The sequence below is a fragment of the Hemicordylus capensis genome, chromosome 1 (assembly GCF_027244095.1).
Source record: "Hemicordylus capensis ecotype Gifberg chromosome 1, rHemCap1.1.pri, whole genome shotgun sequence".
In the NCBI taxonomy this organism is placed as follows: domain Eukaryota; kingdom Metazoa; phylum Chordata; class Lepidosauria; order Squamata; family Cordylidae; genus Hemicordylus; species Hemicordylus capensis.
In genome coordinates, this window is record NC_069657.1 from 251,083,404 (window position 1) to 251,111,329 (window position 27,926).

The 27,926-nt window shown below is 42.0% G+C and overlaps 1 protein-coding gene across 20 annotated transcripts in view; it reads right to left on the bottom strand.

Moving 5' to 3' along the window:
- Positions 1-983: 983 nt before the first annotated feature.
- The window catches only part of WDPCP (WD repeat containing planar cell polarity effector), a 350,788-nt gene continuing 323,845 nt past the window's right edge, over positions 984-27,926 (bottom strand). For 9 of the 20 annotated variants that reach the window (XM_053284357.1, XM_053284351.1, XM_053284349.1 and 6 more), the window contains 3 exons: positions 21,372-21,469; positions 16,007-16,035; positions 984-7,926 (listed from right to left, as the gene is read on the bottom strand). In XM_053284357.1, coding sequence (XP_053140332.1) covers positions 7,876-7,926; positions 16,007-16,035; positions 21,372-21,469 — 178 coding nt within the window. In that variant the 3' untranslated portion in view covers positions 984-7,875. Of the gene's footprint in view, positions 7,927-16,002; positions 16,036-21,371; positions 27,902-27,926 lie in introns of those variants that run through there. The other 11 variants (XR_008313266.1, XR_008313271.1, XR_008313267.1 and 8 more) reach the window with 10 other exon arrangements.

Genomic DNA, 27,926 nt, shown 5'->3' on the forward strand with positions numbered 1-27,926 from the left:
GTATCTAAATCTTATAAAAATGGGAATTGAATGAATTTGCTCTGACGTGCATTCACATTGGGATTATCAGCATGAGCTACTGTAAGATGGAAGTGTCCCTATCTCAGTTCAGACACAGACTCTTTGGGCAGTCTTAGGCAAGCCCTTTTCTCTCATCAGCCCTTCCTCCATTTGTAAGATAGAGACAATATAAACAGCTATAAGGATTACTATATTCACAGTGACCTTCATTGTGTGGGCTGTTGGCAGCCCATGCAGACCCTGCTGGCCGCCTCTGACCTCCCCCCACTCAATGAGGCACACACACATAGCTGCGCCTTCTGCCGTGTCTTGAGAGCAGCTGCAGGAGGTGGAAAAGCCAGGGAGGTACTTGGCCAGCACCTTCAGCATGTGTCTCCCCCCCTCACTGCTGGGGCATGCACCTCTGGGGGGCACTGGGCCAAGCACAGGCCCATGGAAGAAGGTGTAGAAGCATGCGCTGGTGGTAGAGAGGTGGAATGAACCAGTGAAGATCACTGAGATAATAGATAATATATTTGGAGCACTTAGGAAATATGGACCTATATAAATACTAAATATTTATAAACATTATTTTGTAGGACTAGACTGTCACTGAAGTGAATATGTTGGTGAATATGCTCACCATATAGTTCTTGTTTATGGCCCTGAACAAGATACTCTTGTGATTAAAAATGATATAAGGGCAATTCCAAGGGTAATGGGATCAGGTGCATTACTACTTTTTCAGTTACTATAGCTATGAACAAAATTTCACGTTGATATTGTATATACTCTAAGGCCATATTTTTGCAAAACCCTTAAGTACAGGTCCTCTTTAGTTTTCCTCTACATGTTTTGTTTTAATCAGAAGAAAAGCAAACACACTGGTAATGGAATAAGGTTGTGTGATTACTGAATGAGATTGCAGTGTTGCTTGCTAAATATCAAGGTAAATCATTAACATAAAGAAAAGCACATAAGTCTTGAAACATATACATCTATTTATTAACATTAATTCAGCATTTAATAATATTAAACCATTTATTATCTTTGAGATATTGCCCAAGAAAAACTGGTGTGCTGCAGCAGTTCACACAGCTTTCATGATAGTATCAAAAATGGTAGCTGGTTTAGTGCTAGATGCATGCTTATTTTGAATGACTTAGTCATGTCTGACAGTTGTCAGATCATCACTTGTCATCACAGCTTTGTGTTTCTAAATAGTTCTTGGAACTATGGAACACTGGGAAGTTTTTGATGGGGAAAGTGCTGCCACACTTCCCAGTGCTCCATGTGCACCTTTCCAGACGTTGCTGGGGCTTTGCACAGCTCCAGCTCCAGCTCCAGCTCCCCTTTTAAGCTCCTCGCTGACTCTCTGAATAGGATCGCTCTGCACAGAGGTGAGCTGTGGGAATGGTTGCCTCTACACAGGGCCAGGGATGAGGTGCACATTTTGGGGGGTTTTGACCCTTCAGTGCTAAGTAATTGCACAGGAACTGTTTAGAAACACAAAACTATTCTACCACTCAAATAACTATATACTTACAAGTAAGCCTACTATGTAGTTCAGTGCAGACTACTAGCAATGGTCTTGTGACTGGTAGTCAAGAATGACCACTTTCTGTGGGCCTGTGCATAGAGCAAGCTCAAACCAAATAGAAAGCTGATCGCATTCTGAGGGGAAAAATTGAACTCTGCTTACAGAGATTTGGATTTTTCTTTGCAGTGTTTATCCTTTTATCTGTGGACCTTTGTGATAACGGAATCAGGATTAATGATCTATGATTTTCATAATACCCACCCCTTGCTGTATTTTAAAAAATGTGCTAATTGGAGAAAAATAAAGTCTTATGCGTCTTCCTTTGGATCCATCATGCACATTTAGTGTAACTTATTTATTTCTCTACTATCCATATTTTAACAACTTGTATTGTTGTTGTCAATGAATGCTGCATTTTTGTTAGACATTTCAAAATTCCTCACCAATACTATGACCAAGGCATGGGAAACATGCATGAATTATTGATCTTGAGGCATTTCTTTATAAAACGACACACTGACTTTGGTCAGTTTTTAATTTTTCACCTTTTTGTCCCTGTTTCCATGGAACTACCCAGAATGGCAATGATTTTTCTGAGAGTCAGGCACAGCATGAAAAGCTACTCCATGACTCCGGCTACTTTCCGTTTTATCTTTTTTGTCATAGGAATCACAGGAACATTCTCTGAGCCAAAAGTGTAACATAGGAAGCTGCCTTGACTAAATGGTTTATTCCAATCACACTTGGAAATAAGTGGATTTGAAATCAGTTGTAATTGCTTTCAAATAAATGTGTTCTAGCATTGAGATATAAGCAATAGAGATCCCAATGAGTTTGAAAATAGAAGAAATGTGATGCATTTTTGATGTATTTTTGTTTTTGTTAGGCGAAAATGGTCAGGGCTTCTTAATCCTATCTTGGGATAACTAACAGCTCTGTTCAACTTTTAATATGTTCACACAGTTTAGAAAGAGCTGTATGAGAAGGCTCAGTTGGAAATGGAAGTTAGTTAACAAGCACTGGCAAGATGGGCTTTTAACCTATGTCTCTTTTCACCCTATGTGTAAAAGATAACAATTATAGGTTTGTTATCTTGTACTTGTATTCCACTAGAGAAATACAGTGACCTGTTAACAACCCAGGGATGTGTTCAGAGCACTGTCTGGTGATGATCTGTGGAATGAATTGAGAATGTTGTGACCTGAGGATGTGGACAAGGTGCTTGGAGGAGTATAGCCTATGGAGTATAAGTTCAGGTGTATAGCCTGTTTATTCTACCCCTCTTGCCTTATAACAACTAGCAGAAGGGGATTAACCAGAGGCGTAACTATAGGGGGGGCGGGGGGGCACGTGCCCCGGGCGCCATCTTTTCTGGTCACATGGGGGGCGCCGCCATGACAAATTTTTTTTTTTAATTTTTAAAAATTTGTTTGTTAATACAAATGTTTCCTGCTCAGTGCAGCAGTGCTGCAGCAGTCAAGGGAGTGCGTCGGCGCCCCCTCCCCCACGAGCAGTCCCTTCCGTGCCGCCTGCGCCCCCCCCATTGCTTTGCTGGCGCCTGGCGGCCAGTCAGTGGCCTGGCTTGGCGGCGGCGGCGGGCGCTTGTGAGGAAAAACCTAAGTATAATGTAGTATGTTGGGGGGGCGCAGGGGGGCGCCATTTCAATGCTTGCCCCGGGCGCCGTTTTCCCTAGTTACGCCTCTGGGATTAACAACTGGGTCCAGGAGGTGATCAATGCTTCCCTTCAAGTTTAGTCCCAGCTGATTTGGTGGAAGTAGCTCATAAAGAAGAATGAGACTGTTTCTAAAGAAATCCTCCTTGAAACGTGAAGATTGTAAAAAAAGCTATTGGTCGGTCACAGATATCCACATCTTAGGCTAGGTCCTTGCGTGGATGGTTACTATAGGACTACAGATGCTCTTGGATAAGACTTGATTATCTGAACCCATTTTAGTCTGGCTTTAGATCTTGTATTGGCAAGACAACTACCTGGATCACTCATTTCCTTTGGACTTCTTGGTAACTTCTTATACCAAGAAGTTATATTGTCCGTTGTATTCTTCTGGATAGGTTTTCTGGGTTGGGGATTGAAGGCACGGTGTTTCAGTGTTTCTGCTGCTATCTGGAAGGTCTGGGTGGCACTGGGAGACGGCGATGACTACAAATATATACTACTTGCTCAGACCCACGGAACTGAGCAAGGGTTCTATAGGGTTTTACTGTTCTTCAAATTTTTAGTCTTCTTTCCATAAGGAAAGTAAGTTTATGAGATCACCTGGCATTCTCTCTGTGTGTGTGTGTGTGTGTCCCATCAACTTCACAATGCCTGGATCAATGTGAACCAAATGGGGTACCATTGTAGGGACACCCAACAGCGTAGTCTGTGATTATGTCATCCACCCTGATTCAAGATGGCAGATGTATAAACATTTGAGGAGCAAGTGGGTTAATTTGTGGATCGTCTAACCGATTTGAACCAAATTTGGTGCAGTTGTAGTGAGTGCAGTTGTAGTGAGTGACACATAGGGACACCTCAGTGGCATAGTTTGTAATGATGTTATCCAGCCCAATTCAAGATCGTGGACGTGTGCACATTTGAGGCACAAGTGGGCTTACTTGTGAACTGCCTAACTGACCTGGACCAAATTTAGTCCAGTTGTAGGGATAGTGAAAGGAAAGTAGGCAGATTAGTTCTTACCAGAACAACTTGTTTTCTTTTACGGAACCCACCAGCTTCTCTATCTAGATCACTAATTTTTCAGTGGTTTGAATTAGTATGAAATGAAGTACTATGTATTCAGTGACTGTACCGTGTTCACCACTATCATATCTTGAATTGCCATGCAAAAGGTATTGACTACATTTTGCAGACATATGAATAAAGGACACAGGATAGTGGCCCAAGGACAGGCCTGCTTTTAGCTTTCTGCCTTCCTGCTTTTCCAGTATGGGATTTGGTACTAGATGCAAAATTCAGCAGTTTGAAATCCTCGTTTCCATTACAAACCCCCCCATTATTTTAAAAAAATCAAACGAGTTCCATTGACTGCAGAAATAGGCTTAAATGTTTGTGGGTAGATGAATATGTGAGAGCTTGAGCTTCCAAACTAGAAGCCTCTAGTGCTTTCTAATAATTGATATTGCTGTAACTTATATGTGGAATTGTCTGTCTGCACTTCAGGGGATATAGCATTTTCTGTGGAGGCAGCATCCATCCTCAGAAGCTCCTTTTGTGAATTGAAGGAGCATTGCACTGACACGAGGACCCCTTGAGTGAGCTTAACTCTCCTTTGGTTCATGTTCTGAGGATGGAATGTAACTTTGCGGAAGGCCTGGATGCCAGCCATTGTGTATATCTTTCTATGTTCCATTCATACTGTGGTAGTAATCATGAGATTGCCATGTGGGTAGGGAAGGGGCCATTCACCTCAGCATGTCATTTTAAAATTGATTTTAAAATTGATTTTAAAAATTGCAGCAGAGTGCATTTCTGTTTAGGTACAATTGCACACACACTTAAAAAAAAGAAGAGGTGTGTGTGAGCACACCAAATGGCACAGACTAGAAAGACAGAATAGTTTTTGATGAGTTTTTAAATTGGTGACTAAATGCTTTATCATTTGATTAACATATAGGGGTTTTAGTGTGAACTAAAAGATCAGTTCAGAAATATGCTGTCAAATAGTACTATGGGAAAGGTAGTAGTGAAGGTATGCCCAAGTGTAGATGTGTGCTGATAGAGTCACACCCAACACATCACTGCAGAGAAAACCACACCTCTTTCAAAGGTGGAGGAGTAATCCTAAAGCAGACTACATATGTGGTGATTGTGCTGATATTGTGTTCTTTTTAAAAAAGATCATTTTCTGCATTCTGAAAATAGAAGGATGTTACATAGGGAAAACCTAGAACAATGATTTGTTGCTGTCGTGTGGATGCCCTGTACATCTATGGCAACTTCTAGAGTAAGTACCTAGTAGTGTAGAAACACCCCAGGGTGAGAGGTCAAATATGTGCCTTTAGTATGTTATAAAGTTCCTTGCATCTATTAATAGCAGATTAAGCAAAATAAGATGCAAATATGCTTAGTTTGTATGACTGCTACAGGTTGTAGAATTCAGTTTTTCTTGGCACAGAACTTGGGCTACCCTGCTGCACAGCTTCAGCACAGAACTATGAATAGCCCTGTATGAACATGTCTAGATTACAGCACTTTATCATATGCAATTATTGTATATGCAACTTTCTGTTGGTCCCCAGTCACTGAGCTTGTAACTAGCAGAATTTGCCTCTTGTTTCTCAAACAGTATTCTTGCTGCCAAGATTGGGCTGTCTATCTCCTTATTCCGTCTTCAAACAGTGTTTCAAGATGCAACAAATTCATTTTGAAAATGCTACATATTACATAATGGAAAAACTTGCAAAATATTTTATGAAAAATATAATTTTAAATGTACAATTGACTACTACATGTATATAAGATACATCCATGCCAACATGGGGGAAATGGTGGTGTGAAATTTATTCTTTTTGTTTTGTGAAATGTTCTCTTTACTCTTTGCTTTTTCATCTGAAGTTACTGCTAGCTCAACCGGGGGAAAAATAACAATACCTATAAAATGCACAGGAGCTTGGCATCTCTCTTTGATTTCTGTCAGTATAGTATCAGTGCAACTCCCTGAAATTGACCTGCAGTGTAGGAAACAACCCCGCCCCCCCACTCTGTGTGTGTGTGTGTACACACACACACACACACACACCCGGAAGAGGAGGATGAACACAGTTGGAGGGCTCCAGTATAAAGAAAAACATATGCCCATTTCCAACTAAATCCCTATTCAATACTTTGTAAGGACAGGACTCCAAGAAATCCATAAAGGGATTTTATTAAAAACTGAGATTTTAGGAAACAGCATTCCTGATCTTCTGTACATTTCTAGCATCACTTCCTGTATATTTTAAAACCAAAATCCTCTTAGCATGCAAAGTAAATAGATTATGATATACTGAAGGATTAAGGATCACTGTCTGGTGTCAGATTAATCCCTCATATAGACCATCACTTGTACTGACAGAAATATGGCTGCAATTCAGCAAAATAGCTCCATGGCTAAATAATGCATTTCAGAATCCTTAGGTTGAACAAGTGAAAGGTTCCCTTGATCTGTTGTTGGACTGCATCTACCTTAGAAACTACATTTGCATGTTATATCTTTGAGCCATATGCTTTCCTCAAATAACTGTGAGCCAGCAGTAACCATTTTGTTTTTATATGCTGCTATGTATGATGGACTAGGAGGTGTCTAATGATGGCTCTGTCTTGTAGCTCTTGCATTACTGATCCCCCCTGCCACCCACACTGAGTGTTGAGAATCTTATGCATGTTACTACTTTTTGTCTACGGAGGACATAAGCTTTTCAGCATGGATTTAATGCATTCATCTGACTATTACTGATAAGTCTCTATGCTTTATTTCCCCCCTTCTTGCTACTAAACACAAGGCATATGTTGTACAATTTAATCTCTCCCCCCCAACCCCCCCCCTGATAATGTAGCAAAACAAACATCTTGAATGCAAATTGGCCAAGGACTCTGTTAAAGGTAATATTAAAAAAAAATAATAATTTCCCTCTCTTTATTCAGCAAGAATACAAGGGTATAACTAAAATTCAAGTAATTTTAGTTTTGAACTGGGTAATCAAAATTCACTGTGTATCCAAATAATGAATGCAATTCAGCCAAAGCTGAGCACAAACGGTCCACTGGCTAACATCCTGACTAAATTGGGAAAGTCACATTGAAATTAAAAGGATAAGTTAGGCATGTCTTTTTAATTTCAATGGGGCTTCCTTGAGTAGATTTAGTCAGGATGCTTTATTCTTTCCCATAGTATTAATTGAGACCAAGACAGCAATCATATGCACACTTATTTGGGAGTAAGTACCACTGAACACAGTAGGGCTTACTTCTGAATAAATATGCATAGGATGGTGCTGAACAAGTGCTTAACATTGGTTGGTGATCTACTGGAATATTATTTCAGAATTGACTGAATCCCTGGACCTAGCTACATGCTATGTTTAGCCTGCAATTGGGGCTTCATGTGTTTACAACATCAATAGCAGCGGCACAGTAGGCGGAACGGCTGAGGAAGAAGAGGACTTTAACCCCTTGTTGCAGTCCGGATCTTTTAAGCCCTTGCCATAGTCCCGATCCGAATGCCACCTCTCCATGGTTTGTAATTCTTCTGTGAAAGATGCTTCCATTGAAAGACTCTTATTTATCTTGACATGTGTTGGGTGGAGCCCTACCATCAAGGCATAAGTATTTAGACTTACACCAGACCAAAATGCACCACTTTGATAGAACTGCTTTCTCTGATTTCCTGCAGAGAGAGAATGACATATTATGAATCAAATACAAAGTATAGGTTTAAAGACAGTCTCTTTTTAAACAAAGGAAACAAATATTGACAGAGGCGTATCTAGGGAAAATAGTGCCTAGGGCAAGCACTGAAATTGCACCCCCTGTCCAAACATCTGACACCCATCTTTCAGATAACTTTATCATAATATCAGCTGAAAAATACAAGTCAAGCTCGTTAATCTTTTAAAATTTCAAAAACTATTTAGCAGTGGACATAGCCAGACCAAAGAAATGCTGGAAAACTACACATTTCAGTATGCTGGAGCTCATGAAATACCCAAATACTATGTGGAGGTGTACTTGGAAAACTAAACAGAAGTGCCTGTCTAATTCTCTACTATGCATTGTAGCATCACTATTACATAAGTTTTAAAAGTACATGGAGAATTTGGCTTTTCCCAGATACTCTGGAAATAATTAAAGGATATACAGAGTAAACTGTGTCACTGCTTGGAATATATTCTAGTATTTCAGAAAGACAGCTAAAATGAGAGAAAGAGAGCAAGAAACTCCCAGTGGCCTTAATACTAAGGATTTCACACTGATTCAAAGACAAACTCACCATTAATAGCCATATTATTAAGACATCACATTTAACTCACTTCTCACAAGAAGCAAAGTAAGAGCAAATGAATACAATCTTAGCTCATAAGCTTCAGCTCAGTATTCACAAGCCCTGATTCTCTGTACATGGTGCCAAACTGAATGTGTGTACAGTGACTTCTATTATATTAAATTTTTTAAAAATGTTTTTACCTGTAGCCACTTTGGGGGGCTTCCTAAGGGCCATGGGGGGGGGGGTCTTCAAAGGTTCCCCCCCGCTGACCTCTAGGGCCTCGCAGGGACCATTTGAGCATGTGTGGTAGCCATTTTTTAAAATAACTGGTTTTTTTTAAAAAATGGCCGCTGAAAACAAAATGGCCACCATGCATGCTCAAATGACCTCTGGGAGGCCTGGCATGGCCTAGGGCCTCACAGAGGCCATTTGAGCATGTGTGGTGGCCATTTAATTTTTTTTTTAATTTTTAAAAATGATGCCCCCTTCAAGTGGCGCCCGGGGCATGTGCCCTGCCTGCCCTACCCTAGATACACCCCTGAATATTGATTTTTACAAGCTTTTATTCAAGATACTTGAACTTTTATTTCTTGATTTCATTTTCTTAATTCTTGATGTGATTAAGAATTAAATTATTATAAAATAAACTTATAATGCTACACTTTAGTCAAGTGCATATATTCTGTATTCATAGCTGACATTTACATAGATCATTTGTACATAATTTAAATGACCAAAATTCTAAAAGGTTAAGCCTTTAACCAGGGGCAGAGGGAGGCTGGCAGCGGCCTGTGTTTGGTCACTGCATCCCCCTGACCCCACCCCCCGCATCTGACAGCAGCTGTAGGGGGCTGGCTAGTCATGCCCCCACACCTAACACCAGACGTGGGGGTGTGGTCTCCCTCCCAAAAGGGGCCGTACGGTCCCATTTGGGAGGGAGATCGGCCCGTGCTGCGTTGGGCAGCATGAGTTGGAGTGTCTCTCCCTGCCAACGCAGCACCGGCTGATCTATCTCTCAAACAGCCCTGTTTGGGAGGGCGATCAGCCTCACTGCGTTGGTAGCACGGCCAGGAGTGGTGTTTCCTGTCTTAAAAAGTTAGGGAGAGTCACTCTGGCTGTGCTGCCAACGTTTGGAAGTGAAATAATGCCCCGCGTCTGATGTAAGGTGCAGGGGGCGTGTCTGGGGCTGCAAGGCATGGCCCCTGGGGGCAGTGGCCCGGGTTCTTTGAACCTCTTCGCCCAATAGTGGCTCCGCCCCTGCCAAATGGTCAGTTTTGGTTAAATCCAAAGAAGATAGAGGTACTGTTTGTAGGGAGTCAAGTCCCAAGAGATGATTTAGATCTGCCTGTTTTCTAGGGTATTATACTCCCCCTGAAAGATCAGGTATGTAGCTTGGGAGTGCTCCTGGATACAAAACTCTCTGGTTTCTCAGGTTGAGGCAGTGGTCAGGAGCACTACTTATCAGCTTCGGCTGATACATCAACTACACCTATTTCTGGAGGTAAATGACCTTAAAATTGTAGTACATATGCTGGTGATCTCCAGGCTTGACTACTGTAATGCACTCCACATGGGGCTGCATTTGTACATAGTTTGGAAACTAAAACTGGTACAGCATGTGGCAGCCAGGGTGGTCTCTGAGACAACTCGAGAATCATATATAACTCCTGCTAACTTGGCAAAAAGGCACCTTTTAATGTGGTGATTCTCTTTATTTAGCAGGGGGAGAGTAACTGGTCCTATCCAACCCCAGCACAGTACCTCTAGTGACTGTTGCTAGTGTCTGTCTTATGTTTCTTTTAGATTGTGAACCCTTTGGGGACAGGGAGGCATCTTATTTATTTATTATTTCTCTGTGTAAACTGCTCTGAGCCATTTTTGGAAGGGTGGTATAGAAATCCAATAAATAATCATAAATAATAATAATAACACCGATTCTGAAAGAATGACACTGGCTGCTGATATGTTTCCAAGTTAAATACAAGTGCTGGTCATTACCTATACAGCCCTGAATGGCTTAGATCCAGGGTATTTAAGAGATCACCTTGTCATGAACCCTGCTGCCTATTAAGATTATCTGAGGAAGTCCGGTTACGGTTGCCACTGGCTTGACTGGAGGCAACGAGGCCAGGCCTTCTCTATGGCTGCACCAGGGCTTTGGAATGCATTCCCAGTCAAAATAAGAGCTTCTCCATCTCTGTTTGCTTTTAAAAAGACTCTTAAGATACACCTGTTTGTTCAGGCTTTTAATTAAAATTAATTTTAAACTGTTTGGTTTTATCCTGTGAAATTATTTTAATTGTTTTACTCTGTGAATTGTTGAAACAAACAGTTCACACTGAGGAAGCAGGCCCTCTGGAGCCACCATCACCATCTCCCTCCTCAAAGTCAGCAAACGTGCTAGTGTTGCTTTCTGGCAATGATGACCAGTGCCACTGCTCAGCTGCAGCAGTGGGTGTACTTGAGGCCTTTGAAAATTATGTCATGGTGCTGGACTGCTTCGCCTTGCTTTGCACCGTATTGTAAGTGTCTTTGTATGATTGCCAAGTTGCCTGCAGCTGCCGCCTAAAGTTTATGCTGTGCTCCATTAGTGGGGTGAGCTTGAACACCTTATCCAACAACGCAGTTCTCAGCTGGAGGATCTTTGAGAACCCCTGCATGGTGAAGGGGAGCATGGTGAAGGGGAGCATCTCTTCCTCCTCCTTTTCACTCTTGCTCTCAGGGGCTGCTTGCAGCATCTCCTCAAGTTCTTCTGCCATTAGCTCCACCTGGTGGAATTTGAGGAACTCCTGCACCTCATGTGCCTTGATGTCTCCCAGGCCCTCACCACCAACGGCAAACACAAGGCTGGTGTTGCACCACACCTTGTCTTCCGCAGAGGGAACGACTGCAGTGAGTGAAGAGGTAACTGGGCCACAACTTCCTCCACACTGCGTTCCATTGTGGGGCTTTATCTCAGACAGGAATGCTGCAATGTTATCAGTGAAGCAGCCCTGCCAGCAATCGCTGACTGACAGTGAGGGATTGGCCTCCATCATATTCAGTAGTGTCCCAAAGGTGCATCCTGTGTAGTACAACTTAAAGATTGCTATGAGACCTTATTCCATGGGCTGGATTCGTGAGGGAGTGTTAAGTGGCAAGAAGGTGATCGGGAAGTCTGCGTGCACAAACTGCAGTGCTTCAGGATGGCCAGGCGCATTGTCCAACCCCAGGAGGACTCTGAAGGCCAGATTCTTAGCGACAAGGTACCTTTGCACCTCATGAAGAAAGCAGTTGCTCACCCAGTCTGTGAACCCTGTTGCAGTCATCCACGCTCTCCTGTTTGTCCTCCAGAAGCTGGGAAGCTGGCTCCTATTCTTCCCTTTGAGGGTGTGAGGGTTCTGGGCTCAGTAAAGCAGCATGGGCTTGATGATGCCGTTCTCCACAGCATTGCCACCCACCAGCAGAGTCAGGCAGTTCTTCGCTGCCTTGAAGCCCAGAGTGGATTTCTCTTTCATGCTAACAAATGAGCGGGAAGGCATCCACTTCCAGAACAGGCTTGTCTCATCTGCATTGAAGACCTGCTTTGGCCTGTACCCTCCTGACTCTATCAGCTGTTGGAACTCTACTGGGTAACTTTCCACCACCTCGTGGTCCACTGATGCTACTCCCCATGACAGCTTTACCTTGTGGAGGCTGTAGTGGTCCTTTAACTTCTCAAAATAGCCCTTGCTGGCCTGGAAACTGGACTCTGTGCCTTCTGGTGCTGCTGCTGCTTGACTGCCTTCTCCCGCAAACTGCTTGTGAAGCCTTAGCGCCTTCTCTGGTCTGCTCAGTGGAACATTTTTTCTGGGTCTAATCCTTGATCCATAGGAATATAGGAAGCTGCCATATATTGAGTCAGACCATTGGTCCATCTAGCTCAGTATTGTCTACACAAACTGGCGGTGGCTTCTCCAAGGTTGTAGGCAGGAATCTCTCTCAGCCCTATCTTGGAGATGCCAGGGAGTGAACATGAAACCTTCTGCTCTTCCCAGAGCGGCTCCATACCCTGAGGGGAATATCTTACAGTGCTCACACTTCTAGTCTCCCTGCTTAGCTAAGCGGACAAGTCATGCTTGCTACCACAAGACCAACTCTCCTCTCCTAAAGACTGAGTGCTTTCTCCATCTGTTCCACGTGCGGCTCACGAGGATGGAATGCCACCTTCAGACTTTGCGATGCTCCAGAGACTACACTGGATGCTAGCGTCACACTTTTTAATTGAGCGGATTGTTGATCGATGTCGCAATGATGGCTGCACTGTTCCCACAAGCCAGCATGTTCAGAAGCTTGATCTTCTTGCTCAAGGGCATCACCTTGCGCGATCTTTTGCCACCTCAGCAGCAGTGTTCCCTCTAAGGCATGCACATGTGTGTGCACGCACACATTTTTAAATGTCTGCTCAATTTTTGAGCCCGCTCACGTTGAATCTGGAAAGTCCCATTCTGAATGCATGTGAACACAAACTGCCTTGATAACTGCCACCCAGAACAAAATTCATTCTGCACACAGATGAAAAAAATGAGAGAGACCACTGCTCAGCAGAGCTCTCCACTGCATGTGTGCTCATCTTGACTGTGGAGGAAGAAAAACTAGAACAGTACAGGACATGTACAGTATAGCACATTTGCAGCACAGTTGTGTCATACAACTCTCTCCCACTAAAAACTGATATATGTACAGAATGGTTCAGTAAGATTAATATCACAATACAGGACTGTAAGTTGTTTGCTTTAATAAAAATAAAATAATAATTTAAAATTTAAAATTAAATATATAAATTTTTAAAAATGTAAAATGCCACACCCTGTACAGTATGCAACTGCAGTGCATTGTACAGCAAGGGCTCAGTAATCAATTTGCAAGATAAATATCACAGTGCTGTTTCATATATATTCAGTGTGTGTGTGTGTATATATATATATATGAACTGCAGTGCATTGTATGGTAAGGGTTCAGTAAAGGACAAAAAACATGTACTGCAAGTTGTTCTCCTAAAACAACAACAATAATAATTATAGCAATGTACAATATATTGATTTATGTTAGGGCCACATGTTAGCATCTTATCGGGGCTGAACAGTGCTCCAAGAGGTTCCTCCAATATGAATGGCAGCAGAAAGGCTCAAACTGATCTGGTAAGCCTCCACAGAGAGCCAAAGTGCTAAGAGAGCAATAGCTAAGAGGAATGGCTCCAAAAGACTCCCAGAGGAGACCAAGCCTCCACTATGCTGCCCAAAGCAGCAAAACACACACAAAACAAACCACCAAAACAATCCTCCTTCAGACTCCTCTCTCATCTCACAGAGCATGTGCGGGAATAGCACGGCCATATATTGGCATTGGAGGCTCGCAACAAAAACCGTGGATATGCAAGACATGCAACGGTGAATTGGGAAGTCTGTCAATTGTTTCTCAAGCGTGGATATGCGAATCGGTGAATATTGGAACCACGGATAACAAGGTCCGCCTGAATGTCCAACTTCAAATACAGAGATGTGTTGTGTAATATCTGTTAGCATGCCTAGAGTATTCATGCTTTTGTTTTTCTGCAATGAGGCACTACTTCCTTCTGGAACTACAAGCAAAAACTCTTCATGATGTAAAGAAAACTAGGTGTGGAGTTTGAAACAAAAGGAAACTTGCCTCACTGCAATATTCAACATATGTTCAAGTCATTAAGAAAAAAGTATTAAAGAACTGGCAGCAGAAGTGTGCAAGTTAAGACTGCTTCAGGCTTTTTGTGTGCTGGCAAGTTCAAGTGGGATTCATGAGTTTTCTCCCCCCCCCCCCGCAAACCTATGTCAGAGTAAATCAATCTTGAATAAGATGTATTCACTGGAGCAGCAGCTCCATCTTATGGTATGTTTTTTTTCTAATGAGACAGAAACCATCAAGCACAATGCTGCATAAAATCCGCATTTCAACAGTTGATATCCTTATAGTAGTATCCTATGTTTTAGCATTGCTTCATGCCCTTTCTCTATATAAAACTGAGAAAGGTAAGAATCAGATTGTGGACTTTTAAAGGAGTTTTCTAGCCAACCTATATTTATTGCATTTTGTACAACAATGAAGGAGTTTCCCATGATCAACAAAACTCCCTTCGCTTCTACACCTTCATATATTATAAAACACAAATACCAGTTAACATGTCCTTGTATATTGGCATACACCAGAGCATTCCTGGGCTATCCTGGAAATGAAGCTTGCTAGCTAATCGGATGTATATTTCGTGAAAAGCATCCACGCTGTTCACACAATATACAAGGTTAGCATTTTGATCCTTCTGTCTCTGGGGTTAGAACTACTGCGTGACAGAGAGGTCAAATCTTTAAAAGATGCTTAAAATGAAGGTTCCCTGTGCATGTACAGAGGTATTTAAGGATGCATATCTGTCACTCACAATTTACATGTTGGCTGTGGGAAACACTTGTGTCATCCTGGTGTATCTGCTATAAACGTAAAGCATGTGAAGCCTCTCTGTTAACGTTGGCAGAAGTGCCCAGAACTGATGCCTTAGTTTAAGTACTGGGCCCTTTGATAAAGTATTCTGATGGGAATGAAAGGACTTCTTTTCCTGATTTCTGCATGGGCTCATTATTTGAAAAAGGTGTCACTGAGAATACTAAAGCCATTAGAATGTTAATGTGTGTTTTATGCTAAGTTCATGTTAGTCAAGTAGGCTGCTTACAAATTCTTCTGTACAGAATCTGAATAGGGTTTGGCAGGACCCTCATGCTGCACACATTGTGGGAGCAAATGAGAATTAATTTAGGGGATGAAAGTAAATATAAAATGTAAACTAGTGGACAGAGAGAAACAATATTTATGAATTATATGGTATTGTGGTGCTGCACTTTCCTTTAAGTGTATTTATAGCTGATGACACAAATATTCTCTTAGAGGAGAATTGCAACCTGACTAGAAGCAGCAGGCAGGGATCTTAAGCCAAGACTAATTCATAATTGTATGAATGGTTGTGGTTACACAGTGTGGAAGGAATGCATACTGCCCATGCCCAGAGGCTCCCGAGGACTTTGTGATTGTGGGAATAGGTTACAAGGTTGAGCTTGGGCAAGCCTTGACTCAAATTAAACTTGGATGGAGGATAAATAGCCCTCTGAGTGAGGAGTGCTTTTGGCACTCTCCCATGGTTCACTCAACAACAGTGAGCCCCCCAAGCTCAGCTCAGTACCCCCTTCAGGTAGGTGTTCTGGGTGACCATGTGGCTTGCTGACCCCTAAAGCCAACCCCGATAAATGGATATTACTAGAGAAATCTTCTAATGAATTGTCTGAGTTTGCCAGTCAAATGGTACCAAATGTTGTTTGCCATAAACTGAGTTTAATTTAAAAGATGAAAGTATTTGTCCTAAAAATGTGAGAATCTGAATGTGTGAAGGGCTTGCACATTCGTTTCTGTATTTCATATTATGACAGAGTAAAATGGGAAACTTTACCTGTTTTTCCTGTCCTTCTTCAGAAGTTTCTAAAAACAAGATTATAAAAGTTATTTGATGAACTAATTAGGGAAACAAGCAAGATGTAAAGAACAACTCAATTTCCATTTCCGTTTCTCACTAAGTTGAGCAAGTTAATTGTTCATATATTATAAAAATAATTTTTCCAACAGGTATAAACCAGCCAACTTGGAATTTATTATTGTGGCAATTTTGCCATGGGGATAGTGTCCTCTTATCAGTGTAAACATTGGAAGTCTATGCACTCTGATGTGTCGGGTCAGTTTCTTTATCCCATATCTCTGTGAGAGCCATCAAAAAATCCTTCTCTTGTACTAAAGGGAAAGTGTGCCATCGAGTTGGTGTTGACTCCTGGTGACCACAGAGCCCTGTGGTTGTCTTTGGTAGAATACAGGAGGGGTTTACCATTGCCATCTCCTGAGCAGTATGAGATGATGCCTTTCAGCACCTTCCTATATAGCTACTGCCTGTAATAGGTGTTTCCCATTGTCTGGAAACATACCAGCGGGGATTTCCCATAGGGGTGTGCATGGAACCGCACAGTTGCGGTCCGGCACTGTGGAGGGGGTGCCTTTAAGGGCGGGGAGGGTTTACTTACCCCTCCCGCCGCTTTGCCCCCTCCAGCGCCCGTATTTTCTGTAGAAATTGGGGCGGCAGGATACCTCCCCGCCGCCCCTTCAGCCTCCTCATTGCAAAAGGCTGCAACAAGCCTTCTGCGCATGCACACGCGGCGCGCGAGCTTCACGTCTACCCGTCGCGTCAGGTAAACGTGAAGCTCGCGCGCCGCGTGTGCGTGCGCAGAAGGCTTGTTGCAGCCTTTTGCAATGAGGAGGCTGAAGGGGCGGCGCTGCCCCAATTTCTACAGAAAATACGGGCGCTGGAGGGGGCAAAGCGGTGGGAGGGGTAAGTAAACCCTCCCCGCCCTTAAAGGGACCCCCTCCACCCAGACCGGACCGGCCAGGTCCGAACCGGTCCGGACGGTCTGGAGGCCTTTACAATGGCCTCCGGACCGGTCTGGACCCACCCCTAATTTCCCATAGTCTGGAAATATACCAGCGGGGAAACATACCAGCAGGGATTCAAACTGGCAACCTTTGGCTTGCTAGCCAAGTCATTTCCTGTGGACGAAGTGAAACTGTTAGTGCTACAGGCCTGAAACATGGGATTAGATCCTAACTTTTCATGGGCAGTGCTCAAACATCGGAAGCATGCACAAAGGACCCTTGCATGGACATAATTCTCTTCCACTGATGGAGCATTGCTTTACCAAAGTTTATGATCTTAATCATGGTTCTTTGGATAGTGCACAACTAAATGCCTTATCCTGAAGATCTGCACAAGCACATGCTTGCTTCAGTTTACCACTCAACTGATGTATCTGTTAGTGGAAAATGAATCTGTCAAGATGCAGCATCTCCCTTTCTTCTTCTAGGTTAATTAGTAGCAATATTTGTTGCCTTCATGATTTCCTTTTCCTGGGACGTAGGAGAACCAAATGAGCAGAAGGTGTACATTATCCCTTGCCAAATGCTGGGTGTGTACCACTGATTGCTATTAGGTATGTGTGAGAATTTGGGTGGGGCCTTCAAAGCTTGAAACTGTGATCCTTGTACCAAACTAAAGGTGATACTTGTACCAAACTATGTTACATTCAGCCCACCACTGAGAGAAGGTTTAAAACCAAAACAGTCTCTCTTTTCACAGAAAGCAGATGTGGGGATGGAAAATGCAGATAGGGACCATGAGAGAGTTAACACTCCCCCTGTATTGTGTTTGTTCTGAAGATAGCCCTCTCAAAGTGGCTATTTGTGCCTGAAGTGGCCATTTCCAGCAAAGTTAATTCACCATTAAAACCCCAATGGGAGCGTTCACATTGTAAGGAGGATAATTTATTCAATGTTGCTAAACTTTGTTACATTTGTGGTGTTATTCGGAATGAAGTTGTTAATTCTAGATGTTTTTATTCTTGTAATTCTGACCATTGGCTGTACTAATAAAGATTGACTGACTGACAGACAAATAGCAGCCTGGGGAACAATTCAGCCTATGTTAGAGCAAAGGGTTAACACCCCTTTCACCTGTGCCACAGTCTCAGTCTAGATAGGGTTGCCCAGAAACTCCTATTTAGGGGGGAAAAAGGTAAGTATGTTCACACTAATAATGTCCACACTTAGTGTAGGATGAAGCTTTTTAAAAAACTCTTTGAAAAAGTTGTGATCCTAAGCAAATGAGGCTCTGCTTTCTTTAGTCTGTAGTCTAAGACCCTTGCTCTTTGTGGATTGATTTCCTTGTTACAGAAGAACTGCAGTTGACTGAAGACCCTTGAAACAATACAAAAATGATCTGTCCTCCACTGTGTTGCATCAACAATATTTCTGGATTCTGCAGGAACTTGTCTCACAGGCCATTCATTTTGCTGCCAGATGAGGGACTATATCAGCTCCAAGCACGGCAGGCATGTGCTCCTCATTCTCAGTGCTGAGGTAGTAGCAGCACTGAGCACAAGCACTCTCAGACTTTGCTACCAAGCCAGGTGCTGACAGCAGGGCATGCCAGTTGTGGGGTGGGGAAGATGAAAAAGCAGAGGCTCATCCGCGCAAGGCAAGGAAGGAAAGTGAGCAGCATGCCTCAGTGAGGTAAAGAAGGGTAGCAGCAGGGAGGCCCATGTGGTGGGGCCCAAGGTGGCATGGGGGGTGGGCGGGGGGCAGCACCTTGTGCTCTCCTTCATGCCTGCACTTGAAGCAGCCACTTCATCCTGCTTCACTTGCCCCAACTCTGAATTTTGCCTTCTGGCAACAGACCTCACTCTCCATTATCCCATGCTTCCTCTTGCCCATGATTCTTGTCCTCTGGTCCATTAATGTTTCTTGAATTTTCTCCGTCATTTTAGTTCATCTCCCTCAAGGATAGCACTGTTGCTCTCTCTACCGCTTCTGCTAGTTAAGCCTCATCCAATTCCAGTTTATTCTACTTTCCCTTCCCCACCCCATATCTTTCTTTTTCAACTTAATGTCATTATGGACTTCCTCTTCTGCCATGTTACTCCTTTATAATTCTTTATTTGTAACTTGCTGTATTCAGTCCACGGATGTGGGGACAATGGAGCAAGGGGGGACAAGAGCCCCTGAGCCACCATCGTGGGGGGGGGAGTTGCCAAAGAAGCCACTTGCCCTGGGCACCCCCTTGCCCCCTCCTGCACCCAGCCGGTGAACCAAGTGCTTGCCAGCTGGAAGTATAGGGTACACCGCTCAAATTCCCAGCCAGTGTTTCATTGAAATGCTGGCTGGCTTGGGGCTTTTCCCCTTGCCTCACTCCTCACTAGTCAGCACTGAAATGCTGGCTGGGGAGGATCAGGGTCCAAACATACCCTTTCCTGGGCAGTGGCCATGCCTCTTTGCTCCTGATGTTGGATGCAGGGGGCGTGGTCAGTACTGGGGGTGAGACACTCAACCCTGCTGGGGAGTTTCCCCAGTCAGCCAGCGGTTTGTTGATTTTTTAATTTTTATTCTGAATTACTGGCAGGAAGCTCCTGTCTCTGGCTCGTGAGAAGGCAGACAAAAGAGCTTCCAGTCAGCAATTTAACAAACCACTGGCTGACTGGGGAAACTCCGTAGCAAGGCTGAGCCCCGTCTTTGCTCCCTGCATCTGAGGTTGGCTAGCATGCATGCAATTAACACCAAAGGGAGCTGCCAGCAGGACCTTGTCCCCTGGCCGCCAGTGAGCTCCCTGCACCCTTGCTTCAGTCTGCAGTAAGCCTCTTTATTATTGTTGGAAGTGAAGGACTATGCGCTGTCTCTTGTCTCAAAGACAGTGGAGGACAGACTAGTGAGTCAGAGGGCTAGAGGGTCACGACACTGGTCATCCCTTCTCTTCCTGTTCCTTCTACCTTGTAACATGCAAGCTCCGCTCTCTGCACCATGTGTGCAGAGATGCAGAATCCATCTGCATCCAGCTAGCTAGATAGATTAGAGATCCTAACTCCTCACTTTACTATCTAGAATGGAGTTCTCTAATAAATACCATTTATATTGATTTGAAACTATGAACTGGCTCCAAGTTACTTTACTCTCAGCATACACGCATGCCTAACCAAATTCCGCTGTGTTGTGCCTCTGTGCACTCTGCTATAATGAAAAAAGGTTTCTCTTATCAAAGATAATTCCCAACAATTATAATACATGCACACAATATGTGCTATACAGTGTAAAACCTATTTACATTTGTGGCCCTCTCACTCATTTCTCCATAGCTTCTAGCCTGTGGCTGCAACATTGACTGGTGATTTGCTTGTATGAAAAAGCCACACAAAAAATAAACCCCAGAGTTTTCATCTCGCCTCAAACACAATACTTTTCAATGGAGTTAGTTCACAGACTCAGCTGTATTTAAGCTTTGTACAATCAAGTGATGTACATACATATATAAACCACTCCTTTGCTTTATGTCTCTGATAACATTTCCTTATCTGAGCCTTCCCCATTGTACAACTATGGATTTATTCATTCTAAATAAATGCTAGATCTTCATTAATCATTCTCAGGATTATGTGGAGTAGATAGGCAGAATCCTGAAAATTTGGGACTGAACATCCATTCTACTCCTAAGCTTACCTATTTTATTTGCCATAACTTTGATGAATTAGAGAAAAAGTGATCTTGGAAAAAGTAACATGGGAATATGATGGAAATGGAAGAGCTAAGTATACAGGAGGAGGAGATGTCAGTGCTGTGTAAATGTGCATAGTATTAATTATGGAATTGTACTGTTTTGTCATGAGGGGGAATGAACTCCATCTGTTTTAACATATTCAATATTAACATATTTACTGCCTTGATATCAGAGGAATCCTGACAAATGACTTCTGCGTGCAGACATAATAAGTGCTAGTCTTTTTTTGTTGCTATTTGACAAGTGTATGGCATCCTGACTTTCTTTTAATATATTTGTAGGCACAATGCCACATTCTCCCTTGGAGTTAAGAGGGCATGATATGACAGACTCAAAGAAGTTATATAGACTTGTCACCATCTCAGATCTGGCCTGGGCATACAATATGTGAGTTGTGGTTCACCAATACTTTAACAAGATAAGGAATTAAGATTACACACACACACACACACTTTCCTGTGGTAGCTCAAAGATAAACTTAGGGTTTCTTTTGCTTTCCACAGTTTCCCCTAGTTATTAGACCATTCTATCTCATTGTTACAGCTGTGTACTCAGCAAATTGACTATAAATCCTCACAACAGATGCATTTTTTCTGAATTCAAACATCTTCCAGATGTAGCATCTTGCTAATTTCTAAACTCTCTTTGTTCACATTTGATGGTAACACTCACTTACCTGTTTGACACCAAGATACTTTGTCCATCTGTGGTTCAGTATAAAGGTCTATTACAAATTCACGTTTTTTGTCATCTGTCTTTCCATAAAAAGCAGATCTTAAAATGGACAATGATATAAAATACTGTAAAAACATTTGTATTGGTTCAATTCCCTGTTTTGTGTCTCGTTGAAGCTCATACATTTCCCTTATAACAGCCCTCTTCAGCTGTTATAAATTGTGAGTGTCACTCACAATGAGGAAAGCAGGGAGGAAGTACCACCCCCTGTGCCCGATGACCACACTTATGGAGCCTGGGGATCACCAGCCACAAACAGCTTAATAAGTGTGATGGCTGGTGATCCCATGGGCTGCAACCTTGATCAAGGTTGCCCGTTGGGTGCAGGGAGTGGCCAGGGGGTGGGGTGGACTTCCTCCATGCTTTCCTCCTTGTGAGCGGTGCTCCCAATTTATAATGTCTGAAGAGGGCTAACGTAAACATAATGGGATTTCTGAACTTCAAGTATATGGCCATATATATGAAGCATTTATACTTTCCCTACTCTTGTGTTCCCTCTGAGGGGGAGAAGACACAAGAGCGGGAAAATGTAAATGCTTTACATACTTTGGGATTTACATTCATACACACTTATGAACAATGCTGATGGATCAATACTGCAATTCTGTTCTCTTTTGCAAGAAGTGTTACTGTATGTTAAATATGTGGTTTGGCTGTGTTTCCCCAGTTGAACAACAGTCACAAGGGATATTAAGATCAGGGCTGTGGTGCTTGAGTATTTAACTCTTTCCCACTACACCACGGTCCTGACAAAAGTAGCAACCCCAAAGCTGCCATCAAGAAAGGAAGCTTCCAGTAAGTTATTCTTGTCAGAGCAATTTTAGTGAGTCTTACTGAGAGCCTACAGGACTTTTAGGCAGATCTTTAATCTTCAGCCAGCACCATACCTAGTTATACTGACAGTATCTAATATCAGTCGGCCTTTTCTAGGGTCCGTTTTAAAGCCTCCCCATAAGCCCTATTAGAAGGCAGACATAACAATAGCCCTGTTCTGCAATGCTTTTGCCCTTGTGGATCAGGAGAGATTGAAACGGCTGACCATGTTCTTTTTTTAATTGTGTTTTTTACTATGATTTGCGCAAAAAGTTAATTTTGCCCATATTAAAGACTTTCTGAGGCCATTTTGATGAATTTTATATTCGTTCTTTTAGCAGACAAAGATAGTAATATTTTACATTTAATTTAATGTAGCAAAATTCTGAGTGTCAGTCTCTAGATCATGCCATGCAATTGTAGCTTTTCCCCAAAAGGGAAGTATTCTGTAAAATTCTTAAATTTCTCAGTCTGCTGTATCTATTGTAGTTTTATTATTGTATTATTACAGCCGGGTACACTCCCGCCCACCATTTTTGACTGTAATAAAGATGAGGATGATTCCTGTCAGGGCTGCAATATGGCAGTTTAAATACCTCTTTCCCATGCTCTGCAGTCCTGATACTGACCATCCTCCCAGCTGCTACTTAACTTCAAAAAATATGCACAGCCAAATTATGCATTTGACCCAATATGCAGTTTGGTACCCTCCAGTTGTCCTATCAGTGGGAACATACCATTAGGTTTTTTTAAAAAATTGGATTAGGAAAAAATCATAAGGCCACTTTGTTTAACAGTTTTACAGACTATGTGTCAGTGTAAATCCAGGGTAAGAAAACAGAGTAAACATCAGAAAACAGTACACATTTTTTTTTAAGCAAGCAATTTTTTTTAAACTTCCCTCCCCTGGGTAGGCATTCTGTACATAGTTGGCAGCAAGTCAAATCAACCATCCTGGAAGCTAAGGAGGGTCAGACCTGATTATCACTTGGATAGGAGACCATTTGAGAAGCCTAGATGCTGTTGGGCTTGTAGATTCCTGTATTGACCATGTGGTTGGATTTGATTTCTGTGTTCCCTTCCAAACCATGAAACTCTAAGATTCTAACTCTAAAGAGGTAATCTTCATATAGGTCCAACAAAACAAGACATCTAAAGAATGGGACTGAAGCAGTTTTGTAACTGTAAGCATAGTCATAAGCCCAAACAAAAAAATACATTGAAATAATGAGTGATGATGATGATTATTTTACATTTTATATCCCGCTCTTCCTCCAAGGAGCCCAGAGCGGTGTACTTCATACTTCGGTTTCTCCTCACAACAACCCTGTGAAGTAGGTTAGGCTGAGAGAGAAGTGACTGGCCCAGAGTCACCCAGCTAGTATCATGGCTGAATAGGGATTTGAACTCGGGTCTCCTCGGTCCTAGTCCAGCACTCTAACCACTACACCACGCTGGCTCTCTACACCACGCTGGCTCTCTGCCTTCCTGCCAGCCTGCCCCACGCGGGAACACTTTTGATTGGCAGGCAGGCAGGCAGGCAGGGAGGAAGGAAGGCTGCTGGAGGCAGCATACACTGTGTGCACGCTGCTCATGTTTGGAATTCGTGGCTGTCCTGGGTAAATCGGGACAGTTGTCAAGTATGGTCAATGGGAAAATCAGATTTGATACTTATTTTTCATTGTGCAGTTCTATACCTGGTGATGACCTCTGGATGAGCAAATAATTCACGGCTGCTTGCATAACCTTCACTCTGTTTGTTTGTTTGAGCCATTGGCTATAATAGCACATGGCGTTACAATTATGAGCAGAATGAGAAAGAAACAGCAACACTTCATTTTAGGGCCACTTAGTTCCCTTCAGTTTCTTCATCCCATTCTTGTACAGACAAATCTACTGTCTCCAGTTACCGCCAACTTGTCTGGTGGCTACACAGAGATGGGCCTTCTCGGTTGCTGCCCTGAGATTGTGGAATGCGCTCCCTACTAAGATACGATCCTCCCCATCTCTGGCAATTTTTTTTAAAAAATCTGAAAACCCATCTTTTCAACCAAACTTTCTCAGCTTTTAAAATTTTTTGGTTTTAATTTTGTGATTGATTTTAAATTGTTGAATTGTTTTAACTTTTTATATGTGTTTTAATTGTTTTATGTTAACCGCCCAGAGACAAAAGTTTGCATGGTATATACATTTGATAAATAAATAAATAAAATAATTTGTAGAACTACAATGACATCACATTCCAATTTCTATCTCAGTTATTAGATAATTGAATGAATGCCCATTTTTCATTGTGGGCAAGTAAGTTTATAAGCCTTGAATGCTTTTAATTGCCCACTAATTGCCACCTTACAGGCTGGTGTAGTGCTTGTCCTGTGAGCCTTTGATAATGCAAATAACACCTTCTAGATGTAAAGGCTGCTTCTTTGCTGACAAGCATATGAATAATATTGATTAGCTTGGGCTTTCCTTGTGTTTGAATCTCTTTAGCCTCAGTATAGTGAAAGCTATTCTACCACCTGACTGGTTTTATTTTATCTTATTTTCATTTTATATGAAAACAGAATACTGAACAGTGTCACTGTTATATCCAATGGCTGAAACAAATAAAATGAACTGAGTGAAGATTATGCCGGAGGCCATGAATTATAGTAACCTTGCAGCTTTTTGCCTGTCCCTGAGTCAAAGAGCTACAATAATCAACCACCTCATCCCACTAAGCTTTATTGGCTCAGAAAAAAGAAACTAAGGAACTTCATTGGAGACCAGATTAGGTGAGTTTCAAAATGGAGAGATCCTTTTGCTCTCCAGTTCCATTATCGTTTCCATAGTCTCTTGATCAGCTTTCCTACACATAGCTGCGGATTCCATGGTGACCTGTAAATTGCTTTTTTGGCTGCCAAATTGCTGTAACCTTCTATTTTTTATGTTTTTAAGAGAGCTTAAAACTGTCCATCCTCTTTGGACATTCCTTTAAAATTGGTCAGTGCTTGGGAGGATTTCGTATATATCCAAAAGGCTTAGAAGAAGATGTTGCTTCTAGTCTTTATTAAATTCAACAAACATGAAAAGCCTAGGAGGGGATAAAAGCAACTTAGCCACTTTTATCTAATACATTTAAATCTACCTAAGAGCTCTAGGCAGTAGAAGTGCTCAAAGTACTACATTTATTTCTGTCTAAGATGCAGAAATAGGCCTGCTGCACATATGCCACATGTTTCTCTCAGTGCCAAGTTTACTATTCATTAAAAGACTCTGAGATGAATAAATAAGGTCAGTCTGGGCTGGGCCAGGTTGGATTAGTGTAAAAATAATTGTTAGGATTTTCTATCAGGGTGACAGTACTTTTGGCACTACAAAGCATTTTAGGAGAGCACTTGGCAGATGCTTTGTTTACTCGTTCTTTTTAAAAAAATGTTAAAATGTCCCACTATTGTACACACAGTTTCTGATGCTTGTTGAGGAGGAGGAAAAAAGGTCATCAAAAATAAGCATCCAATCTGAGCGTTAATAGACAGTGTGGTGCAAAAGGCATGCCCTACAGAGCAGGGGCGTAGCTAGGGAAGATGAGACCCGTGTTCTCCCCTCTTCCTGACGGCTCCTCAGAGTGAGGGAGATAATAAAGAAAATAGGGAGGAGTGGAGCTAGGGGCCCTGGGTTCTTTGAACCCATCCGTTCAATTATAGCTACACCCCTGCTACAGAGTAAATAACCGTATTCAAGTTAAAGTCCAACAGTGAGTGCCCTATGGCATGCAACTTCTAGATTACTCTCCAGAGTTGTGTGTGTTTCTTAGGCTGTAGTCCATGTTTAATTTCTCATCCTTAAGCCCAATCAAGTCCACGACCCTAAAACTTGGCATATGATTTCAACATCAGTCTAGAGAACCACAACCACCACCAGCAGCAAACAGCAGCAGCAACAACAGAGTTGCAAGGGATCACATGGATACCACAGCTTTGCAATGTAAGGGCTGGGCTTGCTATCTGGTCAAAGTCTTTCCCCTCCCCTGCAACCTCACTGCCACTCATTTTCCTTGGAATGACTGGTGGCAAGCAAGTCGTATATGGTAGCAACATGCAACCATGTGGGCTAGATATCATGTGATCCAGGATAATTCTTATTGCCTTTTTGATGTTGTGGCTTTTAGATACATTCCTGTTCTCATCCTTCAGAAAATGCTGCCATCTTTCATTTTCAAGTTTACCCACACAATTGGAAATAAACTAGAGGCAGGATTTTTGTTTCTAATATTAAAAGAACAAAGGAAATGGATCCACTCCAACAATGAAAAGTGCACAAATGCTATTCAGGTAAATGAGCTTGTTCAACCTTTCGATGCGAATGTTTTGACATGTATTATTTTTATAGTACACCCTCTCTGACACACCTTTAATATTATTTGCATGGTGACACTCTTCCCTGCTTAAAAAATCTTAAGAATAAAAGAGGTAAGTAGCAGTTCAAGAAAAAAATGAATGTGACCGAAATAATACATTGTTTGTGCAATAACTACCAAGGCTCATACTATTAACATAGCATAGAAAAAGGATGCCTAAATACTTCCAGCATGTGCACTGCAAACCTATAGAGCCTTGTTCTTACAAGTAGAACACATGCATATGAATAAAACTGATTAACTGTTTATGTAACTGTATACAATATTACAAACCTTACAACATAAGATCCATAATGAGATCAATGACACCGAAGAAAAACATAGTGGGGATTTGATATAATGAAGGCTTGAAAAAGGGATTGAAGTCAAACATTTAAAATGGAGTCTGTCCAGCTTTGACAAAGAAAGAAGCTGGGCTTCTCACTCTAGTCAGCCCTGCATATCTGTAAAGTGGGATATTGTCATGTCAGCAGAGAGAACGATTGCTTTAAAAGTTTGGTATTCTAATGTTTAAGAAGGCAGAAGCAAAGTCAAACTGGAAACTGATAAAGAGAGACGGGAGATTAAAATTGTGATTCAAATGACATTGGAAGAGTGAGAAATGAATCAGCTATCTACAGTAGTGTTAATAGTGTAGTTTAGGAGGAATAGTAAAGCAAGAGTGCAGAATTTGGAACTGCAAATTCATGACAAAGCTGTGGACCTTTTTCTTTGCAAAAGGGAAACTGTTATTGAAGAGAAGTGTAAAATAAAGGCTTGTTTTAATACTTCATTGTGCAACGTGGACTACGTCAGCATGGAAACAAACAAGGTGCAACTATTTTATGGGTTAAGAAATATTAGACAACTTAATAATGTTGTTGATACTGAGAAGCTCAGTCACCTAGATATAGTCCTATAAAAATTCTTGATCAGTACTGATAGTTTAGAACAATAGACTTATCCCTTAAGGGGAAATTTCCTTCCTAATGATTTCAATATTCTTCACAATAATTAATTGTATGTATTGTATTTCACAATATGCTAGTAAAACCCAGGTATTTATCCCTACTTTACAGGTGTAGAAGTGTAGATTTTTATAAAGAGATAAAGATTTTAATAAAGAGATTAGGGATTTGGGGAGTCTCATGGATTAAGAGTGGTTTCTAAAACACTTGACTTAATATATTTAAGAGCACAGTCACAGCTTATGGTTCATCTTGAGCCAAATGTTGGTTCTCCTGACTGCATTTTAAAGTATTCTTTCTGTTTGGAAATTTCTGTAGGAGGAGAAGAAATAAAGGT